The sequence below is a fragment of the Buteo buteo genome, chromosome 7, assembly GCF_964188355.1.
Source record: "Buteo buteo chromosome 7, bButBut1.hap1.1, whole genome shotgun sequence".
Taxonomy (NCBI): Eukaryota; Metazoa; Chordata; class Aves; order Accipitriformes; family Accipitridae; genus Buteo; species Buteo buteo.
The window spans coordinates 33,274,278-33,298,046 of NC_134177.1; the positions used below are offsets into that span (position 1 = coordinate 33,274,278).

Genomic DNA, 23,769 nt, shown 5'->3' on the forward strand with positions numbered 1-23,769 from the left:
GGGCGGGCCCAGCGGCGGCCTTCCGCTCCAGCCCCGCCGCCGCCGCCGGGCCGCGCGCCTACTTCCGGCCCGTCCGAGGCCGCTGATTGGCCTCGCGGGGAGATTGGCAGCCCTGGGGGGCGGGGAGGCGGGCCCGGAGCGGCGCCTGGGCAGGAGGAAGCGGCCTCGGCGGCGGCGCTGCCGGCGCGGCGGCGGGATGGATCTGTTCGGGGACCTCCCGGAGCCCGGCTCCTCGGTGGCGGGTGAGGGGCCCGCCACCTCTGGGGCGGGCGCCTAATCGCCGTCCTGCTCTGCCCGGCCCCGGGGCGGGGCCTCGCCCAGGCAGGGCCTGACAGGCCGCGGGGCCCCGCCGGGCCTGCTTCAGCGCCGCCGGGGCAGCGAGCCCCTCCGGGGGCAGGCGCCGGTCCCGTTCTCCCGCCGCCACAGGGAGAGCATGGGGGCGGCGGTAGCAGCAGAGGGCTTGAGGGGCGAGTGGGGGTGGGGGAGGGGGCGGCTGCGGGAGGGAGTGGCTCAAAAACCCTTGGAGAAATTACAGGGTTTGGGGTTTTTTGTTTTTTGGTTTTTTTTTTTTTTTGCCTGGGACTCGTTCAGATGCAAAGCGTTAGCCGTGAGGTTTAGGTCGTGCTGGAGGCTTTCCCCTCTGTGCTGCTGCGGGTCGTGGGTCCGTGGAGAGCTGTAATGGTGTTACTTGAAATAATTTGGTGCTTTCTGGGCCCCTCCCATCCTGTAACATCTTGATCGGGCTGCTGAGGGATGTTAACACAAGTTGAGTGAATTGCTAGCAAAAAAAAAATAAATCTGTTTTCAAGATAGAAGTTCACGTCATCCCCAGGCAGGTGGTTGTTTTGCTCGTGTAGGAGCTGCCTAAAGTAGAGATGGAAGAAAGATAGCCAATGCTCTCCTCGGTTACCCTACCTATGCTCATGTGGGGGGCAGTCCCTCCAGAAACCAACCCCTGAATGCCTGCAGCGGGTCCTGACTCTGCCCTCGTGTCTTACAGGGAAGGAAGCCCAGAAAGGGCCTCTGCTCTTTGACGATCTCCCACCAGCCAGCAGTGCTGACTCAGGTATGAGTGCTCCCTTCCTGCCGTTAGTTTGGCTTCCCGTGTTTTGTGCATCAGCATTTCTTGGGGTGAAACTCGTGTAAACCCTTTTTGTTAGACAGGATAAAGACAGTCGAGTTGTCAGCACCTGTGTGCAGAGCAGTTGCTTTCCTCTTCTTGTGGTTTTTTTTGGTAACCAGAATGTTATAGATGTTCCACATATGTTCCATATAAATATTCCCTGAAAGAAATGTAAGGCCTGAGTTTGCCCCCACCATCCAATAACAGAAGTAGAAATTTGGCTCGCTTTGGTAAACTGGCATTTTATAATTTCTGCACCTCAGGAGGGGTGTACACAGAGCATTATTCCTTGAAAGGAACAAAGGTATTTAGTTCTTCTTGCCTTTTTCTTGTGCTCCAGGAAAAGGAGGTTCTTTACTTTTTGATGATCTTCCGCCAGCCAGCAGCGGTGACACAGGTAAGGAGCTGTGTCAGCTCACCAAGCCTCTGCTGACTTGCCCTTCTCGGGAAGACCCACTGATGTAGCTTGTTTTGTTGGCCCCACAGCAAGTTAAGCTGGTGTCCGGGTTGGCTGATACTGGTCATGGTGATCTGTTTGTGCCCCGATTGTTTAAGTCGGGATTCTGACTCTTTAAAAGTAAACTTAGATCTGTTCCCAGCAGTACATCCCTCCAGTGTCTTCTGAGGACCCCTGTTGTCTGTGCCTGAAAGCTCCCTGCTTTGGGAGTGAAAGTACTTGTGTATTTGCTAAGAGTGATGGCAGCGCTGGCCTGGTGCTGCCACTGCCCTGGCTTCTGTTGCTTTTCGGCTGTGGGCACAGACTGCCTTCTTGTTCCTAGCTGTAGATGTCTTCAAAATCAGACTGCTGGTCTAGCAAGACTTTCTGCAGGCAACCAGGTGTTTGCTAGCACCTGGGAGGAGGTGAGATGATTTGCTATACCATATGAGAATAAATCTCCAGAAGGAAAAGGCTAGGGTTCTGACATCATGGGAATCGTATTTTGTTTGCTAGCTTTAATTTGTAACCTGTCTTCTGAAACCCTTAGCAAATTCAGAGTAATAAAATACACTTCTTTGCATTGTTGTGGGCACAATTTATGGACACAAATAAAAATAATAAAAAAAAATCAGAAGTCCTCCAACCTGAAATGTTAACTTCCTGAGCAGTTAACTGCAAAAAAGGCTGGTAGCTAAGAAACAAACTGTAGGTTGTTGGGGAGAAACGACAGCCTGCCAGCCAAACACAATGGTACTGTGCCTGAGGTAGGGTCATACAACATAAAGTGATCAAATCAGCACTTGCTGGGTTAGACAGCGATGTGTGCCGTGGGTTGTATGTGCTAAGTGAAGTTGTGTGTGTGCGTTTGTGGTCAGTTAATATGTCTTGTTCAGTAATACCTCTGGTCACTTAATACTGTGTGAGCGTGCGAGCCTGCCCACTTGAGAGTGCTTCAGTATAAAAGGACTAGCTGCTGAATTTATACAAGTAAAACAGAGCTGGAAGACTTCAGCCACCTGCGTTTTTGCTTTCTTTCAGCCTCCAGTGCTACTGAGCAGGTCTCATCAGCAGGGAGCCATGGGAAAGGGGAGAAGAGAAAGTCCTTGGAGGAGGAAGAGAAGAATGGCAGGGAAGAACTTGTGGAAAAGAAAGTTTGTAAAGGTTTTCAGACAGTTTGAAAACAAATGTACTCGATTTGTACTTTTGATGTTGGGCTGAGTAAGTCCAGACCAAAGCTGAGCTTTGGTTCTTCAGTCCGCTTGCATTTTCAGCCTCTCATAGGGAACAAACTGCTGTGGCGGTCTGTGGAAGCCCCTTGAGCTCCCTGGCACTCTCTGCCTCCCTCACCTGGGCCTTTACCAGCCCTGCTGAAGTGGCAGAAGCTGAGCAGCAAGCACCTTGGTGTTTGTAGGTTAAGTTCCTATGCTGCGCAGGAGGGGATTGGTTGTGAAACCTCTGGAAGACTAGAGCTACACAAGTTTCTTTTGCCACATCCACAAATCTCTCCACTGGGTGGCTGCTAAGAAAACCAGAGAGAGGGACTTGCTGTTACCTATAGGGCATTAGACTTCAGTGCAGGTGCCCGCCTGTTATGTTGCAGCTTTGGGAATAAGATGTGTTCAGGGGTATAAAGGAAGGGACATGTTCTGGAAACAGCAGACCCTGATTTCCTGTCCTTAGCACCCTCTTTAAACCTGTGCTTTGTTTAATTTGCAGGTTCAGTGCCATATGCTTTCCCCCCCCGCCCCCCTTTTTTGGCAAGAGCCCTGTCCAATGCCAGCAGTCCCACTTGGCTACAGCTGCCTGCCAAAATGGGGGCAAGTGGTTTTTATAGCTGCTGACCTTGGAGGCACTTAAAACCCCATGTTACAAAAGAAATATATCCTGTTCAGCAGAAAGTGCCAGATGTGTTGCAGGACGAGGGCAGTACTTTGCTGCAGTGCTAGGATAGGGTTCTGAAAGCTGGAAAGTGGTTACTGATTTACTGGTTTTCAGCCTGAGCTGAGGAGATGGAGGAGTTTGATTTTTGTGCGTGTGTCTGCTTTGTTCCCCTTTAGGGTCAGCGGGCATTCTTGGATTGAAGGGTTATGTGGCAGAGAGGAAAGGTGAAAGAGAAGACATGCAGGATGCACATGTCATCTTAAACGATATCACTGAAGAATGCCAGCCTCTGCCCTCCCAAATGTAAGTGGGCCGCAACTGCCAGAATAAAGCTGTGGATGGCAGCCATCACAGGGGTGAAGGAGCTCCAGCTTGCTTCAGCTAAGCGCATGATATGATCCTTTTTGAGCAGCTGATGCTCTTGATTACACGTGTGTCACGGTATGTGGTTTGGGCTTGTTATTGGGAGACCTGGGCTGAATCATTAGCTGTGTTCCTGGGCAAATCACGGGACTATTATATACAAATACCTGTGAGGGCCTGGTAACTCTGGATATTGAGCCTCTGTTACCCAAATGTAAGTGTGGGTGTTTAGAGATCCTCAGTTTAATTATAAGTAATCGGGCCTTGCTTTGGGGATTTTACAGTGTGTAAAACCCTAGCTGTGACAATGGAGAGCACTCAAAGAAGAGAAAACAGATGTCAGAACTCTCTCATTTGAAAAGTTTAAATCTCTTAGCAAATTAACACATCTAAGTGTGTAAGGGGGAGTGTGTGTATTTAAAGAAATGCTCTTAAGCATCATCCTGAAACTGGATTTAGCTTCTGAACTAATATTGTCCCGAGAGCTTTGTGTGCTGAGGGATCTGAGTTTCTTATTTGCAGCATGGTTTCAACAAGTTTAGGCATGGAAAGAACTGTGGGACTACATCTGTGTAGTGCTGGTGAGTTTGCAGTGCCCTTGGGGTGAAATGTTTAGCTGATTTTATGCCAAGTTGTGGTCTATAAATTCTCTTTTGCCCTTCGTTTTCTTGAGGGGTGGAAAATTACAAGAAAGTTCTCACCTCAGTGCTTGCACACATAAACCGCATAAATGCTTGAATGTGTGAGCTTAGAGGTGTGCTACCTTTGTTTGTGCCTTGGAGTGCATTATTTATTCAGTCTGGCTGACACAGGGCAGGGTGTTACGGAGACAAATGTACTCAATCCCACCCTCTGGCTAATGGCCTTTCTTAGCCCCTTTCTGCTGCTCTTTGTTCCCTCACAGCACACGTGTCTCATACTTCGCTGTTTTTGATGGCCATGGGGGAGTCCGAGCCTCAAAATTTGCAGCACAGAATCTGCACCAAAACCTGATTAAGAAATTTCCTAAAGGTGAGAGGAGTGGAATAAGGGCTGTAGGACAACCATCACCTTTTCTGCCTTGACATTATGGCAGTGGATAGGGAAACTTATTTGTTTGGGCATAGTTCTACAGTTCCCATCCCTTTTTCCCAGTGGGCCTGTGAGACTGCATTGTCTCCCGGGAAAGTTTTGGCACAAGGGTACAAGTAGCCAGTTGTAAACTGCTAAACAAGTGTGAGATGCACTGTTGCCAGTTTTGGCAGTGCCACTTCAAGCATTAAAATATGCCTGTGGGGGTGAATGGTATGTCATAAATTCTCCACACGTTACTGGGCAGATTTTTGGTAGTGTGAGCCCAGGATGCACCCTAGGTGGTCTGCACAGGGTCTGAGAGATGCACTGCCTGATTGAATGTTGGATGAGCGAAGGGAGGGACTGGGATAGGTCAGATACGTTTTGGCTGGAGCTTAGTTGCCGTTTTCCCTGTCTGACAGGTGAGGTAGTCAGCGTGGAGAAAACTGTGAAGAGATGCCTTTTGGACACCTTCAAACACACAGATGAAGAGTTTCTAAAGCAGGCATCCAGCCAGTAAGTGTAAATGCTTCTCATGTGTTTGTATTTCTGTCCTGGTTTCAGCTGGGATAGAGTTAACTGTCTTCCTAGTAGCTGGTACAGTGCTATGTTTTGAGTTCAGTATGCGAAGAATGTTGATAACACTGATGTTTTCAGTTGTTGCTCAGTAGTGTTTAGACTAAAGTCAAGGATTTTTCAGCTTCTCATGCCCAGCCAGCGAGAAAGCTGGAGGGGCACAAGAAGTTGGCACAGGACACAGCCAGGGCACCTGACCCAAACTGGCCAACAGGGTATTCCATACCATGGGACGTCCCATCTAGTATAGGAACGGGGAAGTGGGGGCGGGGAATCGCTGCTCAGGGACTAGCTGGGTGTCGGTCAGCGGGTGGTGAGCAATTGCACTGCGCATCATTTGTACATTCCAATCCTTTTATTATTGCTGTTGTCATTTTATTAGTGTTATCATTATCATTATTAGTTTCTTCTTTTCTGTTCTATTAAACCATTCTTATCTCAACCCACGAGTTTTACTTCTTTTTCCCGATTTTCTCCCCCATCCCACTGGGCGGGGGGGGGGGGAGTGAGTGAGTGGCTGTGTGTTGTTTAGTTGCTGGCTGGGGTTAAACCATGACAATTTCTTAGCTTGCATCTCACAGGCCTTAGTTCTGAGCAGGGCAGAGGAAACCTTGAGTTGTGTCTATGCGTTGGCAAAACCCCATTCACAGCTTAGCTGTGCCAGGCTGTAACTGCCAGCTGAGTGCCTGCTAGAGCTAGATCATGGCACGTTCTGGTTTTACTCTGTGGTAAGTGGTCTGTAGGACCCCTTAGACTAAAATACATGTTCGTAGTAAAGGAAGGAACCAAAACATGACCACGAATGCACCTCTGTCCTTACCATGGCATCTTGTTTGCCTTCTTTTTAAAGACTTAGCATGTTGCTTAAGTGACTTATCCCATACTGCCTGAAATGGGATCTCTGTGTTTGACGGCATCAAAGAGTGGCAGGAGGGCATCTGTAGAGCAGTACTTTGCAGGCTGCTGTGTGCAGCTTTCTTTAGAGCTGCATTCCTGTTGGTGAGTATGTGCTTGCCAGGCTGGAGCACATCTCTGAGGTTGTTTTTAATGCCCTGTGTTGAAAGACTTAACTCTCCCAATGTAAGTTTAAATCTTGCTTTCTTCACCTCTTTTGAAAACAGAGATGTTGATAATGAATGTCCCTCATCTTAAGCTTGTTTCTAGCAGATTATTTTAAAACAAAGCTGAAAAGCACAGCAGCTACTTTCTGTGGGATAATTGCCAGCCTGCCTTCCAGCTGGGTTTTGAGTGCAAGCACCCTTACCTTCTCTCAGTCTCTGCTGAACTGGCACACCAACTGTGTGGACTAGGGAAGATATAGATTGCATTTAAAATACAGTCACTTTGTTACCGGTCCTTTACACATTTTTTTGGGGTGGAGGTTTTTTTTTCTGATTTCATAGTGACACTTCTAACACAGACTGTTGGTGCATCTGATTCTGAGATTGCCTGCTAACTTTCAATTTTAAGTAAATTGCAAACTGGCTCAGTCTCTTAATCCTAATCAGATCAACAAGTTTGACCAAGCAAAAGGAAAAAGCTTCTTTGAGTCTGTCACAACAGTGTCATTCCCAAACCAGTCTCTGTTTCGTCAGAAACGTGACTTACGACAAAGGTGCTATAAAGGATCACTAGCGATAGCTGTATTGATGATGAAATGAATGATCTTCATTCAGCTGCACCTTTGAAGCTGGGAAGAACTGGATGAAATATGTCTAGAAATGAGTTTCTCAAAGCTAGTTTCAGTGAAGTGTGTCACTGTAGCCGGGCTTCATTGTGGGGAGGGCTAGTCTGGCAGCTGTAATCTAAGAAACGCTTCTTGTTTTACCTAGAGCTGTAGAGATACAAGCGTAACTACAGAAGTGAAATATCAGGAGAATGCCTGAATGAGTGGTATTGCTGCTGAGGTGGGGTGGTGAGGACTGAGACAGGTGGGCAGGGGTATGCTGAAAAAAGGAAGGGAAATGAAAGCAAAAAGGAAGGCAACTCTGTGGCAATCGTGGCTGTGCCTTCCTTTTGCTGCAAAGAAGGAGCCTCCCAAGGATGAGTTTGGGGTGCTTATTTGCTCATGATGCTATAGCTTCTGGGCAGTCATCGGGGCTGAGCCAGTTCCAGCCACAGATGAGCTTTCCGGGGAGCTGAGTGTGAAGAAGGGTTGATATGAGAAGCATGGCTGGCAGTATTTGAACCAGTTGGGCATTGGCCGTGTGTTTAGAAGGCAGTACTCTGTGCAGCTCCTCTGTCCTTGACCAGCTCGCTATTTACCACCGTTTCTCTAGCTGCTTGCAGGCAGCTACTGGGGGCTTGTGCTAGCTGACTGCTGCGTGTTGGCACACGACACTTCCTTGAGTCCCCAGGAGCACACTGTGACTAACTTCTTAAACATTGTTTTCCCCACTTAGTAATCTCATTTTTGTTCCCTTCAGGAAGCCAGCATGGAAAGATGGCTCCACAGCTACTTGTGTCCTAGCTGTCGACAATATTCTCTACATAGCCAACCTTGGGGACAGCCGGGTAAGCAGAATGGAGAAGCCCACTGCTGGCGTCTCAGTTCCTCCGAGAGCTTTATTAGCCCTGAAGGGTGAGGTGTTTGTGTGGGATGTCCCAGTTGCCCTGAGCTCCCCAACTGTTCCTAGAAAGCATCTTGTTCTGGGTAGGTGCAGGGTACTTCTGTGTTGTCTCCCATAGTGTAAAACAACAGTGTGTGGTAGCACTCTCTTGGTGACGCTACATATCTCACAGTAGAATAGACTATTTCAGTTGGAAGGGACCTACAATGGCCATCTAGTCCAACTGATGACCTGTCCGCTTCAGGGCTGACCAAAAATTAAAGCATATTAGTAAGGGCATTGTCCAAATGCCTCTTAAACAGTGACAGGCTTGGGGCATTGACCACTCTCCAGGAAGTCTGTTCCAGTGTTTGACCACCCTTTGGGTAACAAAATGTTTCCAGATGTCCAGTCTGAACCTCCCCTGGTGCAGCTTTGAACCATTCCTGGGTGTCCTGTCCCTGGATCCCCGGGAGAAGAGCTCAGCACCTCCGTCTCCACTTCCCCTCCTCAGGAAGCTGCAGGGAGCAATGAGGTCCCCCCTCAGCCTCCTTTTCTCCAAACCAGACAAACCCAGTGACCTTAGCCACTCCTCATAGGACATTCCTTCCAGCCCTGCCACCAGCTTGGTTGCCCTCCTCTAGACATGAATGTCCAGTACCTTCACATCCTTCTTAAATGGAGGGGCCCAGAACTGCACACAGTACTCGAGGTGAGGCCACACCAACACCAAATATAGCAGGACAATCCCTTCTCTTGACCGGCTGGTCATGCTGTGTTTGATGCACCCCAGGATGGGGTTTGCCCCCTTGGCTGCCAGAGTGCACATTCCTGGCTCCTGTTGAGCCTACTGCCGACGAGCAGCCCAGATCCCTTTCTGCAGGGCTGCTCTACAGCCACTCCTCTCCCAATTTGTACTTGTGCCTGGCGTTACTCTGTCCCAGGTGCAGAATCCAGCACTTGGACTTGTTAAATTTCATGCTATTGAAGATTGCCTGATGCTGCAATCTATCTAGATCCCTCTGCAAGGCTTCTTGTTCCTTCAGAGAGTCAACAACACCTCCCAGTTTGGTACTGTGAGCAAAATTGCTAATGGTACATTCAACTCCTGCATCCAGACCACTGATAAAAATATTGAACAGCACTGGCCCTAAGACTGAACCCTGAGGAGCACCACTGGTCACCGGTCACCAGCCTGACATAGCCCCATTCACTACAACTTGTAGCTTGCTCTCAAGAAGTTCTTCTTGCTGCAGTTTTGTTGTTGTTTAGTCACGAGGGACTTTTGTCAGCACAGGCGATTCTGTGTCGTTACAATGAAGAGAGTCAGAAACATGCAGCCTTAAGCCTCAGTAAGGAGCACAACCCCACCCAATATGAGGAGCGTATGCGGATACAGAAAGCTGGGGGAAATGTCAGGTAAGTGCCTAAAGGGTGTGAGTGAGCAAATCTAAACCCTGGCCCAACTTTGGGCCCAAGCACTAAGTTTCTGGTGTTTCCTGAGCCCAGTGCATATGCTAGTGAGAGCCCAGAGAGAATCTGTTGCTGTCTGTGGGAGGCACAGTGGTGCCCGAGATGTCTAAGGATTCAGTGGCTTGAGTTGGTTGATGGGGGCTGGCTTCCCAGGGGCTTACAATGGCAGTGGGGTGCTGTGCTGCAAAGGCAGGAACCCGTATGAAAGCCTGGCAGTGTGGTGCAAGCATGGACATGCTTAAGCTTGACCTACAGAGCTGGACTTGGTTGTTTAAGAAATTATGACTTCCTGCACACTGTAGAGTGTTTTGTGAACAGAACTCACTTCCTTGCTTGTGACATCACCTCTCCTTCCTTGTCCTCTGAGAAGGGGGATGGTTTGAGAGGGCATGAGAAGCCCTTGATGTCAGTTGGTGTTGCTGCCCTGAGGGTTTGCTGATGCACTGAGGTGGTCTGCAGTAGGAGGGAGGTTTCTGGAGCCAGAGCGGGATTATCTTAATGCATATCCTGTGCATGTAGGTGTGCATGGCTGTTTGGGCAGCTGTGTCTGACTTCCCTGGCTAGGTTCTCTCCCTTCTCTGAAGGCTGTTTCTTGATTTAATGGCATCCTCACAAGAGAGGACTTGGTGCAGGTGAAGTACCTTGGTGCCCGCGGAAGCAGAATGCCCCCCCTCCCCGGGGTGGAGAAGGGTGGGCTCAGTTCTGTCACGCTGCCATGTCTGGAGCGCCTTGTTCCCTTTATCTCTGGAGAGCACATGGTGCTTCTTATGCTTAGCACTGATCTATCTTTGCACGCAGGAAAGAGATGGGCCAGTGTCTGTTAGCTCTTTTCAGAACTGGGGAAACATCTCCCCAGCTGCCTGGGAGCCTCTCCCACTGCTTGTAATTCAATATTTTGGTCCCAAGAGATAAGCTGCAGAGTGCATGAGCATCAGATCCCTTCTCTGTGACGTGCCTCACTTCTTGCTTTTATCTCAAGCGGGGCTGGTTGGACTAAGAGATGAATGAGCTTCTGGCTTTCCAGAGTGCACAGAAGAGCCTATTGGGGGAGAAGATGCTGAATTGTTGGAAAGGTGGAGTGTAGGAAGGTGCTTCTGTTGGGGCAGCACTCAGTTAATTGGAAAAGTTTAGCAAACAAAACTGCTTCCTAAGGAGGACTGTAACTTGGGTTTCACAGAACTGGTTGCTGTGATCGGTGGTTAGTAAAGACCAAGTGATCAGGAGAAAGTGCCATGGTTTTTGCTCCTTGGAACTGCCCCCAGCTGAGCCAGTCTATAGGGGTTGGTGTCCTGATAGGCAGAGGACAGGAGGGGCTGCTGGCTCAGACCCTGGTCTTGCCTGCTGCACTCTGTGCTTCTATTGAAATGCAGTTGGCTAGATACCTTGCCAAAAAATAATCTGTGAATTCAAACCTCTGCCTCTGGGAGTTCAGCTCAGCACATAACTCTTACTTCCCTGGCTTGCTAGGCTAAGCGGGACTTGAGTTCGGGCAGGGAGACAGAAAGCAGTCTTGAATTCTCCTGACTTCATTTCTTCCTCCCCCTCTCCACTTGTTTCCCAAAGCTTCACAAACATGCAGAAAGGGAAGGAGACTTTGAAGGGAAGATTTGAACTTGCTGGGGAAGTGGGTCAGGATTTGTACGAGGCAGCTGAACGCACCCATGAAGTCCCATCAGCCAGTGCAGTGAGATCTGTGTGTGTGTAGGGAGGGCTCTCAGTGTTTTCTTTCCTTGTGCAGGGACGGAAGAGTCCTAGGAGTGCTGGAGGTTTCCCGCTCCATTGGGGATGGCCAGTACAAACGGTGTGGTGTTATCTCTGTGCCAGATATCAAACGCTGCCAACTCACGCACAACGACAGGTAAAGCATGCCCGTGCACAAGGGGATTGGCTGCATCCTAGCTCTGCTCAGCAGAAGTAGCACAAGCTGCACAACGCCGTATGCTCTGCTCTTAGGGCCAAGGCACTTCAGACTGATCATGCAGAATTAGAGGATGCTCTTACTGCTGATGTCTCTCTGCTTCTGTTCTTACCACTATAGTGGGATAATGCTGCTGCCTCACTCTGTCAAGATGCTGTGAAGGCTCCTGTTGGAGAAACTGGCCTCACAGCAGTGATAACATACACGAGCCTTAGACTTCCTTCATGCTCTGAATGAAGCAGTTTAAGGCTTGAATTCTTGGATCCCTGTCCTGTCCAAGAGTTGTTTCTAGCAGTCATTGGTACCCACAAATACCATTGCATTTGGCTCTTGATATTTGGAGATTTGAGATACTTTACTAACATATGATTGGCAATGACAAATTGCTGTGAGCTTTCAGGTCAGTATGGCCCTGCAGGCTCTCCGAGGTGAGAATGTAACCCAGTACTGCTGCTTTTTCTGGGATTAGAGTTGCATATCAAGTGATCCACTCAAATATTTCTAAAGATATTCTGAGTATCAGGCTCTGAAACGACATCTTCAGAGACGTGCTGCTGTGGCAGTCTGGCCACTTCTGTGCGATAGTTGTAGTTTTCCTTGTCTGGTGACTCTGGTTAGGGCTCCTGGTTAATACAATCCCCTGTGCAGGCAGGGAGTGCACAGCAGGCTGCCCCCTGCCATCCTTTGGTGAGGAGCTAGGAGGCAGTTCTCCTGGCCTTGGGCTTTGTGTCCCCTGAACATTCTGCAGCCTGCAGCAATACCTTGTGGCAGAGTTTTCTGATCACAGTTATGCCTCTATTGCTGGGTTAAGCTGCTTGCTTTTCTTTTTAATATTTCTATTTAAATTACCGCATACCTCAGGAGCATGGAAATGTAAAGGATTTAAAGGGATGCACATAAGGTATTAAGCTGGCTGTGTTTCTCTATTTCCTTGCATTAGCTACTTCACAGGGAAAATACGTGAATGAAAAGGACTCAAAGGAAAGAAGCAGTCCTTAGAGAAATAATGGAGCTTTCCAGCAGGGCGTGGTATATGGTCTTGCCTAACAGTGTAGTGTCAGTAGGACTGTCAGGATGTCCTGATCTAGGTCTTGCATTGTTTGCCTGACTCTTTGGCCTGTACTTTGAATTGCCTCAGTTCTGTGAATGGTAGGTTCTGGAGCACCAGAGGACTTCTGGTGCTTCTGAGGGATTTCCAGATGACCTTTATGGCATCTTCCCTTTTGATTGGAGCGTGGGTACTCATAAAATAGCTTGGAGGGATTTTGCTGAGGCTGGGGAGCCAAAGATTCAGCCTTGGAACCTGTCTCTGCTTGATTTCCAGGTTCATTCTGATAGCATGTGATGGCCTCTTTAAAGTCTTTACACCAGAAGAAGCTGTGAACTTCATTGTATCCTGCCTGGAGGTGAGGAGAAGGCAGCATGGGGGCTGGGTTTGTCAGGGCAGGGGACACGAAATGGAATGCCTCCAGCTTGCAGAAATGTACTTCTGCCAGGGTATCCTCCCTTTTACATGAGGTTGTCCTTATTTGTTTTGCTTCCCCATGCTTGGAAATTACTATGTGCTTGCATCTATGTGCTTTGCTGGGAGCAATCAGCATTGTCTTTCCTCATCCCAACAGGATAAGAACATCCAGACGAGAGAAGGGAAGCTAGAAGCAGATGCTAGATATGAAGCTGCCTGTAACAGACTGGCCAACAAGGCAGTACAGCGAGGGTCAGCAGACAACGTTACGGTCATGGTGGTCCGGATAGAGCACTGAGAGATGAAGTGCGGCAGCAGGATCCCTAGCTTGCAGCGGATGTAAGGGAATAAAGAAGTCGGTGTGCGTGCATGTGTGGCCGGGGGAGGGAGGGTCCTGCTGGATGCTCTTCAGTGTAAATAAAGGTGGTTTGTTTTTTTTTTCTAATAGTTTTAGCTCACTTGGCTAGCAGTGTTTTCTAAGTGGCTGCCACAGTGGATCAGCCTATGCGGAAATCTCTTGTCCTGTCAATCCCCCGTGAATGTCTTGGCAAACCAAATAAATCCATTTTGCAGAGGTGCTAGCAAGAGCAGGCATCTGTGGGCATGAACTCTGCCAGCTGTTCCAAATGGTGCCGTTCTGCTGTTCGTTTCTTTGAGCTTTGTGTGAGGCCCTGGGAGAGTCCTGAGCTCTTAAGACTCAGTGTGAGCTCCCAGTCGGGCTGTAGCGTACAGACTGTGCAGTACCCCAGGCCACCAGGTTGTGATGCAGTGTGGGCTGTTCTCTTAGTGCTGGGAAGGAAATCTTTTGGTTCTGAAGCTGGGTTGTGAGGTTGCATGAAGCTGAGTGATACAAACTCTGCTTGCAGAGCAGCAGCTTACCTTCCCTCTGCTTGCAGAAAACATTGAGGTTTTATCCCAGTTGTTAATATGGCAAAAGTAGCTGGAGTTTGCTCCTTATGTTTATTGGGAAAGTGTGTTCACCAAATGGACCTGCCAGGCAGCTGAGATAAGGGCAGGCTCTGTGTTTGTCTGTGTGCTATCTGAGGAGCAGGCATCTCGGGTTTTAGGTACTTGTTGCTATTAAGTGTCCTGTATCTCATCCCATCCACATTTCTCTACCAACTGTTGCTGCAGAGAGTTGGTGTGATGTTTTCCAGAAAAAATTTGGCTTAAGACCAAATGAGAGAGTGAAAGCTAAACAGATTGGGCTACCAAAGCACTTGAATTCCAGATTACTCAACTTTCCCGTCCTGTGGGTGAGACAGTGCAATGAGGGAGATGAGCCAGTGGGTCCGTGCAGTGGTTTCTTGCGCAACCTCCTCACTCTGCATGAGAAATGGTGCAGTCCCAGAGAGAGGTTGGGTAGGTTGGTGGCAATGGTGCCTGCCGTTTTGTGCATAGTCCTGTGCAGGGTTGTGAGGCTTCCTCAGCTCTTTTCTGTTCCCTGTGTTTTCTGGAGCTTTGGGAGATGGTCTTGGATCCTGGGCTGTCCGTTTTCTTGAGCACGCAAAAGACGTCCTGTTGTTTGGGACAGGTGACTTGACTTCTTTCATCTATTTGTGCTACAGTACAAGTCAGTTAAAGTTCACGGGCCGAGTTACGGTCTAGCTTGCACTAGCTTTCCGCATCTTCTGCAGAGCACTGAGGAAGGAAGCAGGCCTCCGGCATGTATTTCGGGTAGCGCGCGCACGCCTCCACCAGCTTGTTCTGCTCCCAGCCATTCCTGTGTACTCTGATGTAAGGTTACACTGCAGGGTGAGCTGAGAAGGAATTGCCCATATTAGTAACACGCTCTGCTGTTTCTGCTCTTGAAAGCTGCATCTGGAGAGCCAAGACAGAGTAGTATGGAGTTTGTTCAGTCTGTGGCAAAAGAAACCCTGATGGCAGATCTCAGAAAGGCAACTCGCCCTTCCTTCTCTTCCTGCTTTTCACAGCTCTTGCACTGGGGAGAGCTGTGTGCTGCGCTGCAAGAGCTGAGCCAAGCACCCCTCTCTCTGGTGCTCCCTCCAGGAAGCCCCTCTTAATTCCAGTGCAAGAACTGGTGAGAGCAGTATCAGCTTGTCCTTCTCTGACTGTCTTCTCTCCCCCTCCCTCTTAAAACTCTTCTTTCCTTCCCTTTGGAAAGAGTATTGAAAGCATAACTCCAACTAGGAACAATAATGCACAGTGTTATGGTACAGTTAATAACTGTTTCCATAAAATGGATCTTATTGTCCATTTTTCAGGGCAAAGGGGAAAAGGAAGCACTGTGGAGCAGGTTTCACCATGCTTGTGAGTAGCCAGACAGTTAGAAAGGCAAGTTCAACCCCAGCTTTAGTGGAAGTCAAAAAACAGTTTGCTTGTATTTCCTGGTAGGGTGGGGTCTGCAAGAGGTTTCCTGAAAATAAACTCTGCCTGCTGTATTGCTCAGCAGCATCGTGCTACCATGGGGAGCTCTGGGACCACCACCCTGGGGTGGCCCATGCAGAAGTGCTGTACATGCAGCTCCCCTCATGCAGCTCCCCTCCCTTGGGGCTGACTGAGTTTCTAATCCCCCCCCCCCCCCCCCCGCACCTAAATTAGCCCCCCAGTAGCTCTGACTTAATCAAGTCTTTCAATTAACTTTCAATTTTGTGTTCAAGTGCACTGGGCTCTTTATTTCTCACTTGCAGAGGACAGCTTACCAGCTCGGCAAGCCCTACTCTCCAACAGCGAGTCCTTTTGTATCTTCTTGGGTGTGTTTGGTAGGAAGGGATGGTGGCTGATCTGAGCGAGACTGCCTTGGCTCATGGTCACGCATGGTAACTGGGAGATGCTGCCCAGGACGAGCTCCTCAGCTGGGCAGGAGCTGCAGAGGCCTCATCTCTGCCAGGATGCTGCTGCCCATCTGTTTGGATGGGGGAAAAGCACATCTTTCCTTTCAGAGACAAGTTTTCTTTGCCTTGGGGAAGAAGTCGGCATTAAAACTGCACAGCCAGAGCCCTCCCTCCCGCCCCCCCAGATCCAAACATGCCCACCCACGAAGAGCTGCAGCAACAGCTACTTCACTAGGCTCCTTGAGGAGATGGAACCTGCAGAGAAGGCCAGGCAGGGCCAGGAAGGCCCTCATGAGCAAGGTCCAGCGCAAGGAGACTGCTTTCCCCTGCCTACGTGCACAGATCCCTTGGGGAAGGTGGGGCTGGGTGCAGTTTGGGCTATCTCATGGGGTTGCTGGCACAGCTTGCCCAGTGTTACATGCTACTAAAAAATAAAACGTGCGGCTCCCTTGCCCCACACCCAGTCTGCCCTGGTACCTCTCCTGCAGCCCTCGCTCCAGCACGTAGCCCTGCGCCCATCCTCGGCTCAGACGGCTATCGGGGCTGAAGCAAGGAGCGTATCTGAGTTGCCCACGGCCTGGGCCCTGTGCCATGGGCAGGGAACGCCTGGCGTGGAAGGCCACGGGACAGGAATTTGCTTTAATCGAATGTGCGGCATTATCGGAACACTGCTCTGCTTTGAAGATTAGCTGCAAAGGATGTTGGCTTCTGCCAGCAAATATTCACTGCTAATACATTGCAGGGAAGCTAAAGCGATACAAATAATCTGTTATGGGCTGCTGAGAAGCTGGACAGGGAAATCTGCTGAGAGCAAAAATGGAGGTCTGGGGCTTCATCCCAAGCATCGATGTTGAGCCCTGCAGAGAAAGCAGCTGGCTGCTGCCACTGTCAGCAGCATTTTCCAATATAAACTTCCAGCCCCAGCCTTTAGATAAAAGTTAACTCCTTTAGCTCCTTGTCAGGCTTATTATTATTATTCTCCTCCTCCTTTCCTCCCTCATCTTTTGTCCAGCTTCAGATAGTTCTGCAGCACAAGCAGTATTGGGCCAGCCTGAAGCTCCTGCAGCAGCAAAAGGTCTTCCCTGGGCTTGGTGCTGAGCCGGTGAGGCATGATGGTGGCTGGCAGAGGGAAGGGTCCTGCCGCTCCTGGCACCAATTCAGTTCCCTGGGTGGTGCCCAGCACCTTTTCACACACCCAGCAGAATGGCACTGAAATCAGAGCCACTTTGAATGGTGAGGGGAGAGCCTGCAGCGTTGTCCACGAAAACAGAGGCATACTGCCCAACCTGGAGGGAGAGAGGGCATAATGGGTCTGGGACATCTCTGGGCACTGGGCACAGTCTGACAGAGCAAAGGAGGGCGCTCTCCCCTGCGCACAGCAGCTGGGAGCTGGAGGGGCTGCTCCCCTGGCATCCTGGGAAAAGGATGACACGGAGGCTGGTGGGGCAGACCACCCCTAGTATGTGCTGTAGTGTCCCAGCAGACCTCAGCCCTGAGCGTCCTTTGGGCTTGGAGCTGGGCTGAGAAACAGACTCCATGCCCGGCCCTGGAGCTGGCACCATGGAAGGTGCCTTCCTGCCTGACAGGGTCCTGAGCCGAGCTGGTACCACTAACCTGCAAGTAAAGGACTCCGGTAACGGAGATGGTGAAAAGGTCACTGCCGCTCTCCAGCCGGGCCACGGTCTCCAGATTGCTGCGGAAGAGGGAGGGTGGTGCTGGGGAGAGTGTGTCCCTCCTTCCCCTGGGGCTGCTGGACTCCCTCCTCCCTCCCTGGCCCAGGGTCCCTCTCCCCTCCTGGCTTTGCCCTGCCCTACCTGTTGTGCTGGCAGTGGGACTGCACGCAGATCAGCAGCCGCAGACGATTCCCTCTGCGTGGCTGCCCCTTCCTCTGCTGCTCTCTGCGCACTGGGACAGAGAGGAGGGTGAGAGCCGGCCTGGACCTCCCCGGCGGGGCCGTGGGGGGTCCCCGAGGGCTCACCGATGTGCAGCGTGGCCGTGAAGGTGTAGTACCCCGCGATGGGGGCTGTGTACTGCCCACTGGTCAGGTTCAGCCCCGGGCCACGGTGGAACATCCCCTCCCTCTCCGGCTGGGGATGGGGAAAGGCTCGGGTTAAAGAATCGGCCCCTGCGCCAGGCCGGGTGCCCCATGGGCAGGAAGATGGAGCAGGCAGGAGAGGGCAGCAGGTTGGGCACTCACGATGTAGTAGAGCTGCAGCTCCTGCCGCCCTCTCTGCTCGACGGAGATGTTTTCGCGTGTCCGACAGTGGAAGGCGGCTTCCACGCGACGGTGCGACCCGGCCTGTGGGTTGCCTTCACCGCTTTCCTCCTCTTCCTCACGCCCCTCCCAGGCCTTCCTGCGCGTCTTCGCCTGCTCCTTCACCATGCCTGACCCCAAAACCCGACCAGGGCTCGCCTTTAGGAAGGAACCTCGGCTTTTCCTGGCCCCAAGAGGAGACGGCGCCCGGCTCTGCCGCCCGGCCCCGCGGTGCCTCGTCCCCGCTGTCCCCTCCTCCTGCCCCGGGGTCCCCCTCACCCCCCCCCCCCCTTCCTGCAGCACTCCCCGGGGCCGCCGGGTACCTTTCAGCAGGAGGTGCAGCTCCCTCAGCAGCTCTTCCAGCACGGCGGGGGCCTCGCGGGGGGCAGGGGCAGCGCCCGGCACACCGACTTGCAGGGCAGCCTGGGCTGGCTGTCCCGGAGATTGGCCTCCGGGTACCGGAGCTGCGCCAGCCCCCGTCCCGTCCCGCATCGTGCCCGTCCTGCCCCGGTCCCGGCTGCGGCTCCCCCTCCCGGAGCTCCCGGCCAGCAGCAGCCACGCTTGACGGGGGTCCACGCCGCCGGCCCGGAGGGCGGCCGCCCCCGTCCCCCCGCGTCCAGCCTCCGCCGACCTCCCCGCGGCTGCTCCCGGACCCGGCGACCCCTCCCGGGCCGCCCCCGCGGAACAGGCGGCGCAGAGGAGCGCCAGGCACAGCTCCGGCAGCCGCATCCCGCCGCCGCCGCTACCGGGACGGAGGGCGGCCCCGGCCCCGGCCCCGGCCCCGCCTCGGAGCCTGCGAGGGCGCCGCGGGGCCCGCCCCGCTGCGGGGGCTCGGGCAGCGCTGCTGCCGCGGGAGAGACCCGGGGACCCCCCCCGTGTGTGAAAGCCGTGGGGAGCGGGGGACGCGCCGCCCCCCCCCCCTCCCCGAGGCGGGGGGCTCCCCCCAGGACCCGCATTGCCCCTCGGCATGCTTCGGAAACAGTAAAAAACCTAACACAGAGCAGATTAATCCTCAAACGACTCTGGCAGAGCTATGATGTCCCGGTGCTGGTGGTGGGACCGGCCATCGGGGAAGCATTGCCTTGTGCTCAGCCCATCCTGGGGCGTCCTCTGCCACCTGGTACCAGCAGAGATGGGGACGGGGCAGGAGGCACTGCCCAGCTCTGTCCAGGCACCCCAAGCCACCAGGGTGCTGGCTGCTGCTGGTCACTTCCCGGGGTGCTTGCTGCTTATCCCAGGACAGAAATCAGGCTGAAGCACCCCACCGCAGGCCAGTGTGCCACCCAAGGATGCAAAGCATCCAAAAACTGGTTTATCTCCTGTCATTCTGCTCCATGGGGCACTGGAGTGTGTCTGACACTTCCATGTGGGCCACTGAGGTGCTGGAGAGCTTTGGGTGTCAGGAAAGAGATTCCCCTGGTGCTCCTTGTGTTTGTTTCCCCATACTGGGTCAACGTGATGGGGAAAGGGGCCATCAGGCAGCAATGCCAGTCTCTGATGGGATGGGCCACACTTTGGGAGGCCTCGAAATACCTGAAAAGCTTTGGGGTTTTCGAGGGGGGGGAAAAAAGCAGTTCTTAAAAACAAAAGAAACAAACTAAAAGAGAGCGTTAGCCAAAGCGTGTTTATAATGAAAAGCCTTTTCCCTGCAGTGGCGAGGGGGGGGGGGGAGAACGTGCTCCCAATGCCCCAGCCAGCCTGGCAGAGGGGTTTCCATCTGTCCCCCCCCCAGAGCTGAACTGGCAGCAGGGAGAGAGGCAGGAGAGCAGCTGCGCAGGGTGACAGGCAATGCTGTGGGCTCTTCTACCACCCATGGGCACCGTGGAAAGCCTCCGTCCACTTGGAGGTGTCCAGGAAGATGGAGGAGGAGCTGTGGAAGAGCCAGAGGCAGGGCAGGGAGCCCTCCCGTGTCCAGAGGTCCTTGGCGCAGTCATACACCTCCATCTCTACCCGGTAGTCCCCGTCCATGCCCTTCCAGTGGCCACCGGTGACAAAGAGCTGGTCGCCCAGCGGTACCATCCCGCCGTTCTCATGAAGTGTGTGCAGGAGCTGCACCTGTGCGAGGGGTAGGGTGAGATGTGCGGGGACCCCCCCAGGGACCTCCCGCTCCCACCGCAGAGGATGTTGACCCACCGGGTGCGTCCCCTTGCCCATCCCCTCTGCGAGGTTTGGGGGCCCCTGGGGCCGTGTCTTGCTTTTAGCAGCATCCCCACGTTGTGCTTGTATGGGAGCAAGGTTGGGGATGCTGTGCGGAGTGGCGGGGTCTGGATGGTGGAGGGGACAGGCAGGATTTTGCTGGACTGTGCACGCAGGAGCCCGGCACACCGCTCCAGAGGGTGGTGCTGGAAAAAGGGGGGTCCTGTGGGCTTCTGCAGCATGAACGCTGTAAGTAATTGTGGTGCAAAAGCTGTGCTCCTAGTGTGGGTGTGATGGGGAGCAGGGAAGGAAGGATGGGGGCAGCTTCAGCCCTGCAGGGGTTAATACAGCCAAGGGATGAGTGGGCAGGAGGGAGAGGGGGTGCTGGCACCTGGGGGCAACAGGTGCAGGGGTATGGTTGTAGGCTGCTGACGGGGAGGGAACAGCTCCCCCAAGTCCCTGAGAGGGTGATTGTGCCCAGCCCCACATCCCGCTACCTTCTGCCAGATGTTGGCCTCTGGGTTGTACATGTAGACCTTCTTGGTGTTGTCCCCAATGAGGTAGATGAGCCCACGCAGGGTGGCACAGCGTGGGGCCGAGAGGTACTTGGGGATGAAGGGGGAAGTGATCACACTCCACAAATCTGCAAGGAGCAGCCGTCAGCAGCACGTCCCAACCTTGGCTCTTGATGCAGCTGCCAGCGACCGAAAAAAGCATTGCCGAGCTTGCAGCTATTTAAAGGGGGAGTTTGAAAGAGAGGGGACAGAGCAGCCAGGCAGGATGGCACCTGCAGGCCCCATCCCAGATGAGGCTCTTGCATAAAACAAAGTGGGGATATTGTTTGTAGTGGTGGTGTGAGATGGGGAGACCATTGTGGACTGTGCAGAGGCTGTTCGAGGAGGTAGCGTTGTCACAGGGGTTTAGTTCCTCCCTAAGGCAGGCAGCCTCCCCTGCCCCTCTGCCCCGGGGATCCCACTCCACTGAAGCTCAGGTCCCGGCTGTGCTGGAGGTCTGCGACTCAAGTCGTGCTGCTGGCAGCCATGATACTGGCTGGCCCCTGGCCCCATGCCACAGCCATCGCCAGACCCCGTTAGCACCTGGTCGCATCCCACGGGACCATGCCTGGCGGCACAGGGTGTCGCCTGCCTGGGGGTCCCACTTAGTCCTGCTCCCTGGGAAGGCAGTGGTGGGGTGCAGCGGAGGGTCCAGCTCTCACCTTGGACAGGGTTGTAGCACTGCAGGGTGAGCGCGTTGTACTTGACAGCGCAGGAGCCCACCAGGTAGAGCTTGCCCAAGCAGCTGGCGGCCGCAAAATTGCTCACGTACTTGAGGGCTGGGCTGATGGCACACCAGCTCTTGTTGTAGGGGTCGTAGCGTTCCACCTCCACTGCGTCTACCGTCGTCCCTGCAGGGCAGTAGGATGCTGCAGCCACCCAACTGCTCCGGGCACCCACGGACCCCCGGCCCAACAGCACCCTTGGGGTCTTCATGGCCTTACCCCCAATGACGTAGATCTCACCGTTGAGGATGGCGCTGGTGTGGTTTGTCCGGGCTTTCAGCATGGAAGCGATGCGCTTCCAGGCACCATCCCTTGGGCAGAAGCACCAGGCCTGTGTCGTTGACCATGTGTCGTTCTGGGACCCCCGGGAGCCGCCTGGGGAGGGATGGGTCAGGCGGGCCAACCCCTCTGAGCACAGCCATCCCTGGGCATCCCTTGCCAGAGGCTGGATCCGCCCAAGAGGGGAGCAAGGAGAGGGCTTTGCTTGGGGAGGAGGGTAGCCCCCAGCCCCACACCAGCACCCTGTGCCCACATCGTTGTCCCCCATCCTCCATCCCCGCTCCTTGGGGACCCCCAACCTGCACCGGGAGCCCCGGCACCTACCTGTGACGTACACATCGTTGTTCAGAGCCACCAGGGAAAAGCCCCATTTGTTGTAATCAGGGAAGTCGGGCAGAGCCATCCATTGCCCTGAAACCCAGCAGAGCCAAGTGATGACCCCCCCCCCCAGACAGTGATGATGCTTTTAAGCCAGCCCTGTTTCATGCTTCCCTCCCCTGTCCTCCCCCCAGTGCCCCTCCTGACACCAGATCGTTTGGCAAGAGGTGGCTTTGGGGTAGACGGAGGGTTAATTAACATGCGGGGGGGGGTGTGTGTATGTGCTTGCCCCATCCCTGCCGTGGGCACTTACTGCTTTTGGGGTTGTAGAAGGCGAAGTTCCTGGGGGTGGATGGCATCTCCAGCCCCCTGTCCTCATCCTCGCCCTCCTCCAGCACACGGCCGCCAACCACCACCAGCACCTCCTCCAGCTTCTGCGGTGGCGTCAGGGAGTTCTTCTGGGCACTGGCATCGCTCTGCCCCTGACAGAGGCCGGGGCAGGACCATCAGGCTCTGAGCTGAGCCTCCCCCCCGCCTCAGGGCGTGGGATTTGGGGCAGGGGGTACACACCATGGCACGGGATCGGGCAACTAGGGCCTTGCTGGCATCTGAGTCACGGACGAGGGGCTCGGTGGCAAGTAGGTTCTGCAGGTACTGGTCAGGCAGCGAGACGAGGTGGGCCAGCTCCAGCAGCTCGGGCAGGAACTGGGCTCGGGGCCCCGGGTCGTGGCGTACCCAGCGCAGCACGGCCTCGGCCAGGCTCTGCTCTTCCTGCACCTGCAGCTGGTCGTTGGAGAGGTAGGTGGCCAACCTCTCCTTGGAGAGTTGGAGGAACTCCTCCTGCAGAGAGACGGCTTCAAAGTTCTCCTGCAAGAAAGACCAGGCCTTGGAGGAGACCTCGGGGCAGCCGTGGCTCTCACCGAACTCGCAGATACCTAGGCAGTTGGTGGCATCCATCTGCTGCCGGAGGTAGCGGCTGCAGACCTTCTGGATAGTGGGGAAGTGGAGCTGGCTGGAGGTCCGCATCAGCCCCTCCACGTTGCCCTGGTTGATGGTGACCTTCCCAGTGTAGGCAAAGTCGAGCAGCATCTCCAGCGCGCCGGGGTCCACCTCCTTCAGCTCCACCCGCGCGGCGATGCTCTCGGCGAAGTCGCCGGAGAACATGGCGTGGAAGTAGTGGCTGCAGAGGGCCAGGACGCCGCGGTGGCAGGGGAACTCCCGCCCGCCCGCCACCAGCGTCACATCCGCCAGTTTGGGGTTGGTGCGCAGCCGCTGCAGGCCCTCCAGCACACCCTGGGCGTGCGAAGGCAGGCAGAAGTCAAAGTCGTCCACGTTCCTCACCATGGTGCTGGGGATGGCCGCGGGGCCTTGCCAGCAGACAGAGCCCGAGCGGAGTGCGGTAAGGGTGTCCCTGCCAGGAAAAGCCAATGACATCTCCCTCTCTCCCCCCTCCCCTGGCACAACCGCCCCTTCCCAGCGCCTGATTTACAGGCACCAGCAGGGGCAGGAGAAGCACCCCCTGGAGCCCCCCCACTCCCACTTCCACGGATGGCCGTGATTTCTCCTCCCCACGCTCCGAGCTGCCCTGCCGGGTCTGCCACCGATTTTTCGGGGGTGGGGGTGGTTTTGGGGCTGGGTTGAGCCCCGCTCCGGCTTGCTCCCTCCCGCTCTCACCTGGGCTTTGCAGACCTGCGGCTGGCCCGCCGGGAGCGAAGTGGCCGCAGTCCCGGCACCGGGGAGGGGCACTCCGGCTCGACACGGGATCCAGCCGAGACGGGGGAACACGCTATTTTTAGGCGGCATCGGGACACCGCTCCCTGCTCTTAAAGGCACCGTACAGGCAGAGCTGCCCGCTGCTGCCCATCCCC

The 23,769-nt window shown here is 53.9% G+C and overlaps 3 protein-coding genes across 8 annotated transcripts; 1 reads left to right on the forward strand and 2 right to left on the reverse strand.

The window, feature by feature from the left end:
- The first annotated feature begins 124 nt into the window (after positions 1 to 124).
- On the forward strand, positions 125 to 13,467 carry ILKAP (ILK associated serine/threonine phosphatase). The gene is made up of 12 exons (XM_075032341.1): positions 125 to 242; positions 1,001 to 1,066; positions 1,464 to 1,520; positions 2,601 to 2,723; positions 3,620 to 3,746; positions 4,711 to 4,817; positions 5,282 to 5,375; positions 7,862 to 7,949; positions 9,282 to 9,403; positions 11,196 to 11,315; positions 12,700 to 12,781; positions 12,998 to 13,467. Exons 1-12 carry the CDS (start codon positions 197 to 199, stop codon positions 13,136 to 13,138), a joined length of 1,173 nt encoding a protein of 390 aa, XP_074888442.1. The 5' UTR covers positions 125 to 196; the 3' UTR covers positions 13,139 to 13,467.
- A 764-nt stretch (positions 13,468 to 14,231) lies between these two features.
- On the reverse strand, positions 14,232 to 18,618 carry ERFE (erythroferrone). 3 transcript variants are annotated; one of them, XR_012651038.1, is made up of 7 exons: positions 18,213 to 18,618; positions 17,833 to 18,020; positions 17,614 to 17,722; positions 17,450 to 17,540; positions 17,250 to 17,328; positions 15,504 to 15,706; positions 14,232 to 14,661 (listed from the first exon to the last, which is right to left on the reverse strand). XR_012651038.1 is itself a non-coding variant. In XM_075032344.1 (6 exons), the coding sequence occupies exons 1-6, from the start codon at positions 18,616 to 18,618 to the stop codon at positions 15,653 to 15,655; spliced, it is 927 nt and encodes a 308-aa protein (XP_074888445.1). In that variant the 3' UTR covers positions 15,469 to 15,652. The 3 variants fall into 3 exon arrangements, 2 of the variants coding, with proteins under 2 accessions (XP_074888445.1, XP_074888443.1); XM_075032344.1 differs by lacking the exon at positions 14,232 to 14,661 and having other exon boundaries at positions 15,469 to 15,706; XM_075032342.1 differs by lacking the exons at positions 14,232 to 14,661; positions 15,504 to 15,706 and adding an exon at positions 16,682 to 16,921.
- An 876-nt stretch (positions 18,619 to 19,494) lies between these two features.
- Positions 19,495 to 23,719, reverse strand: KLHL30 (kelch like family member 30). 4 transcript variants are annotated; one of them, XM_075033306.1, is made up of 9 exons: positions 23,576 to 23,691; positions 22,886 to 23,312; positions 22,472 to 22,768; positions 22,215 to 22,383; positions 21,908 to 21,994; positions 21,524 to 21,679; positions 21,242 to 21,430; positions 20,523 to 20,668; positions 19,495 to 19,944 (listed from the first exon to the last, which is right to left on the reverse strand). In XM_075033306.1, the coding sequence occupies exons 2-9, from the start codon at positions 23,243 to 23,245 to the stop codon at positions 19,693 to 19,695; spliced, it is 1,656 nt and encodes a 551-aa protein (XP_074889407.1). In that variant the 5' UTR covers positions 23,246 to 23,312; positions 23,576 to 23,691; the 3' UTR covers positions 19,495 to 19,692. The 4 variants fall into 4 exon arrangements, with proteins under 4 accessions (XP_074889407.1, XP_074889409.1, XP_074889410.1 ...); XM_075033308.1 differs by lacking the exon at positions 22,886 to 23,312 and having other exon boundaries at positions 23,576 to 23,719; XM_075033309.1 differs by having other exon boundaries at positions 22,472 to 23,312; positions 23,576 to 23,713.
- Between the last annotated feature and the right edge of the window lie 50 nt (positions 23,720 to 23,769).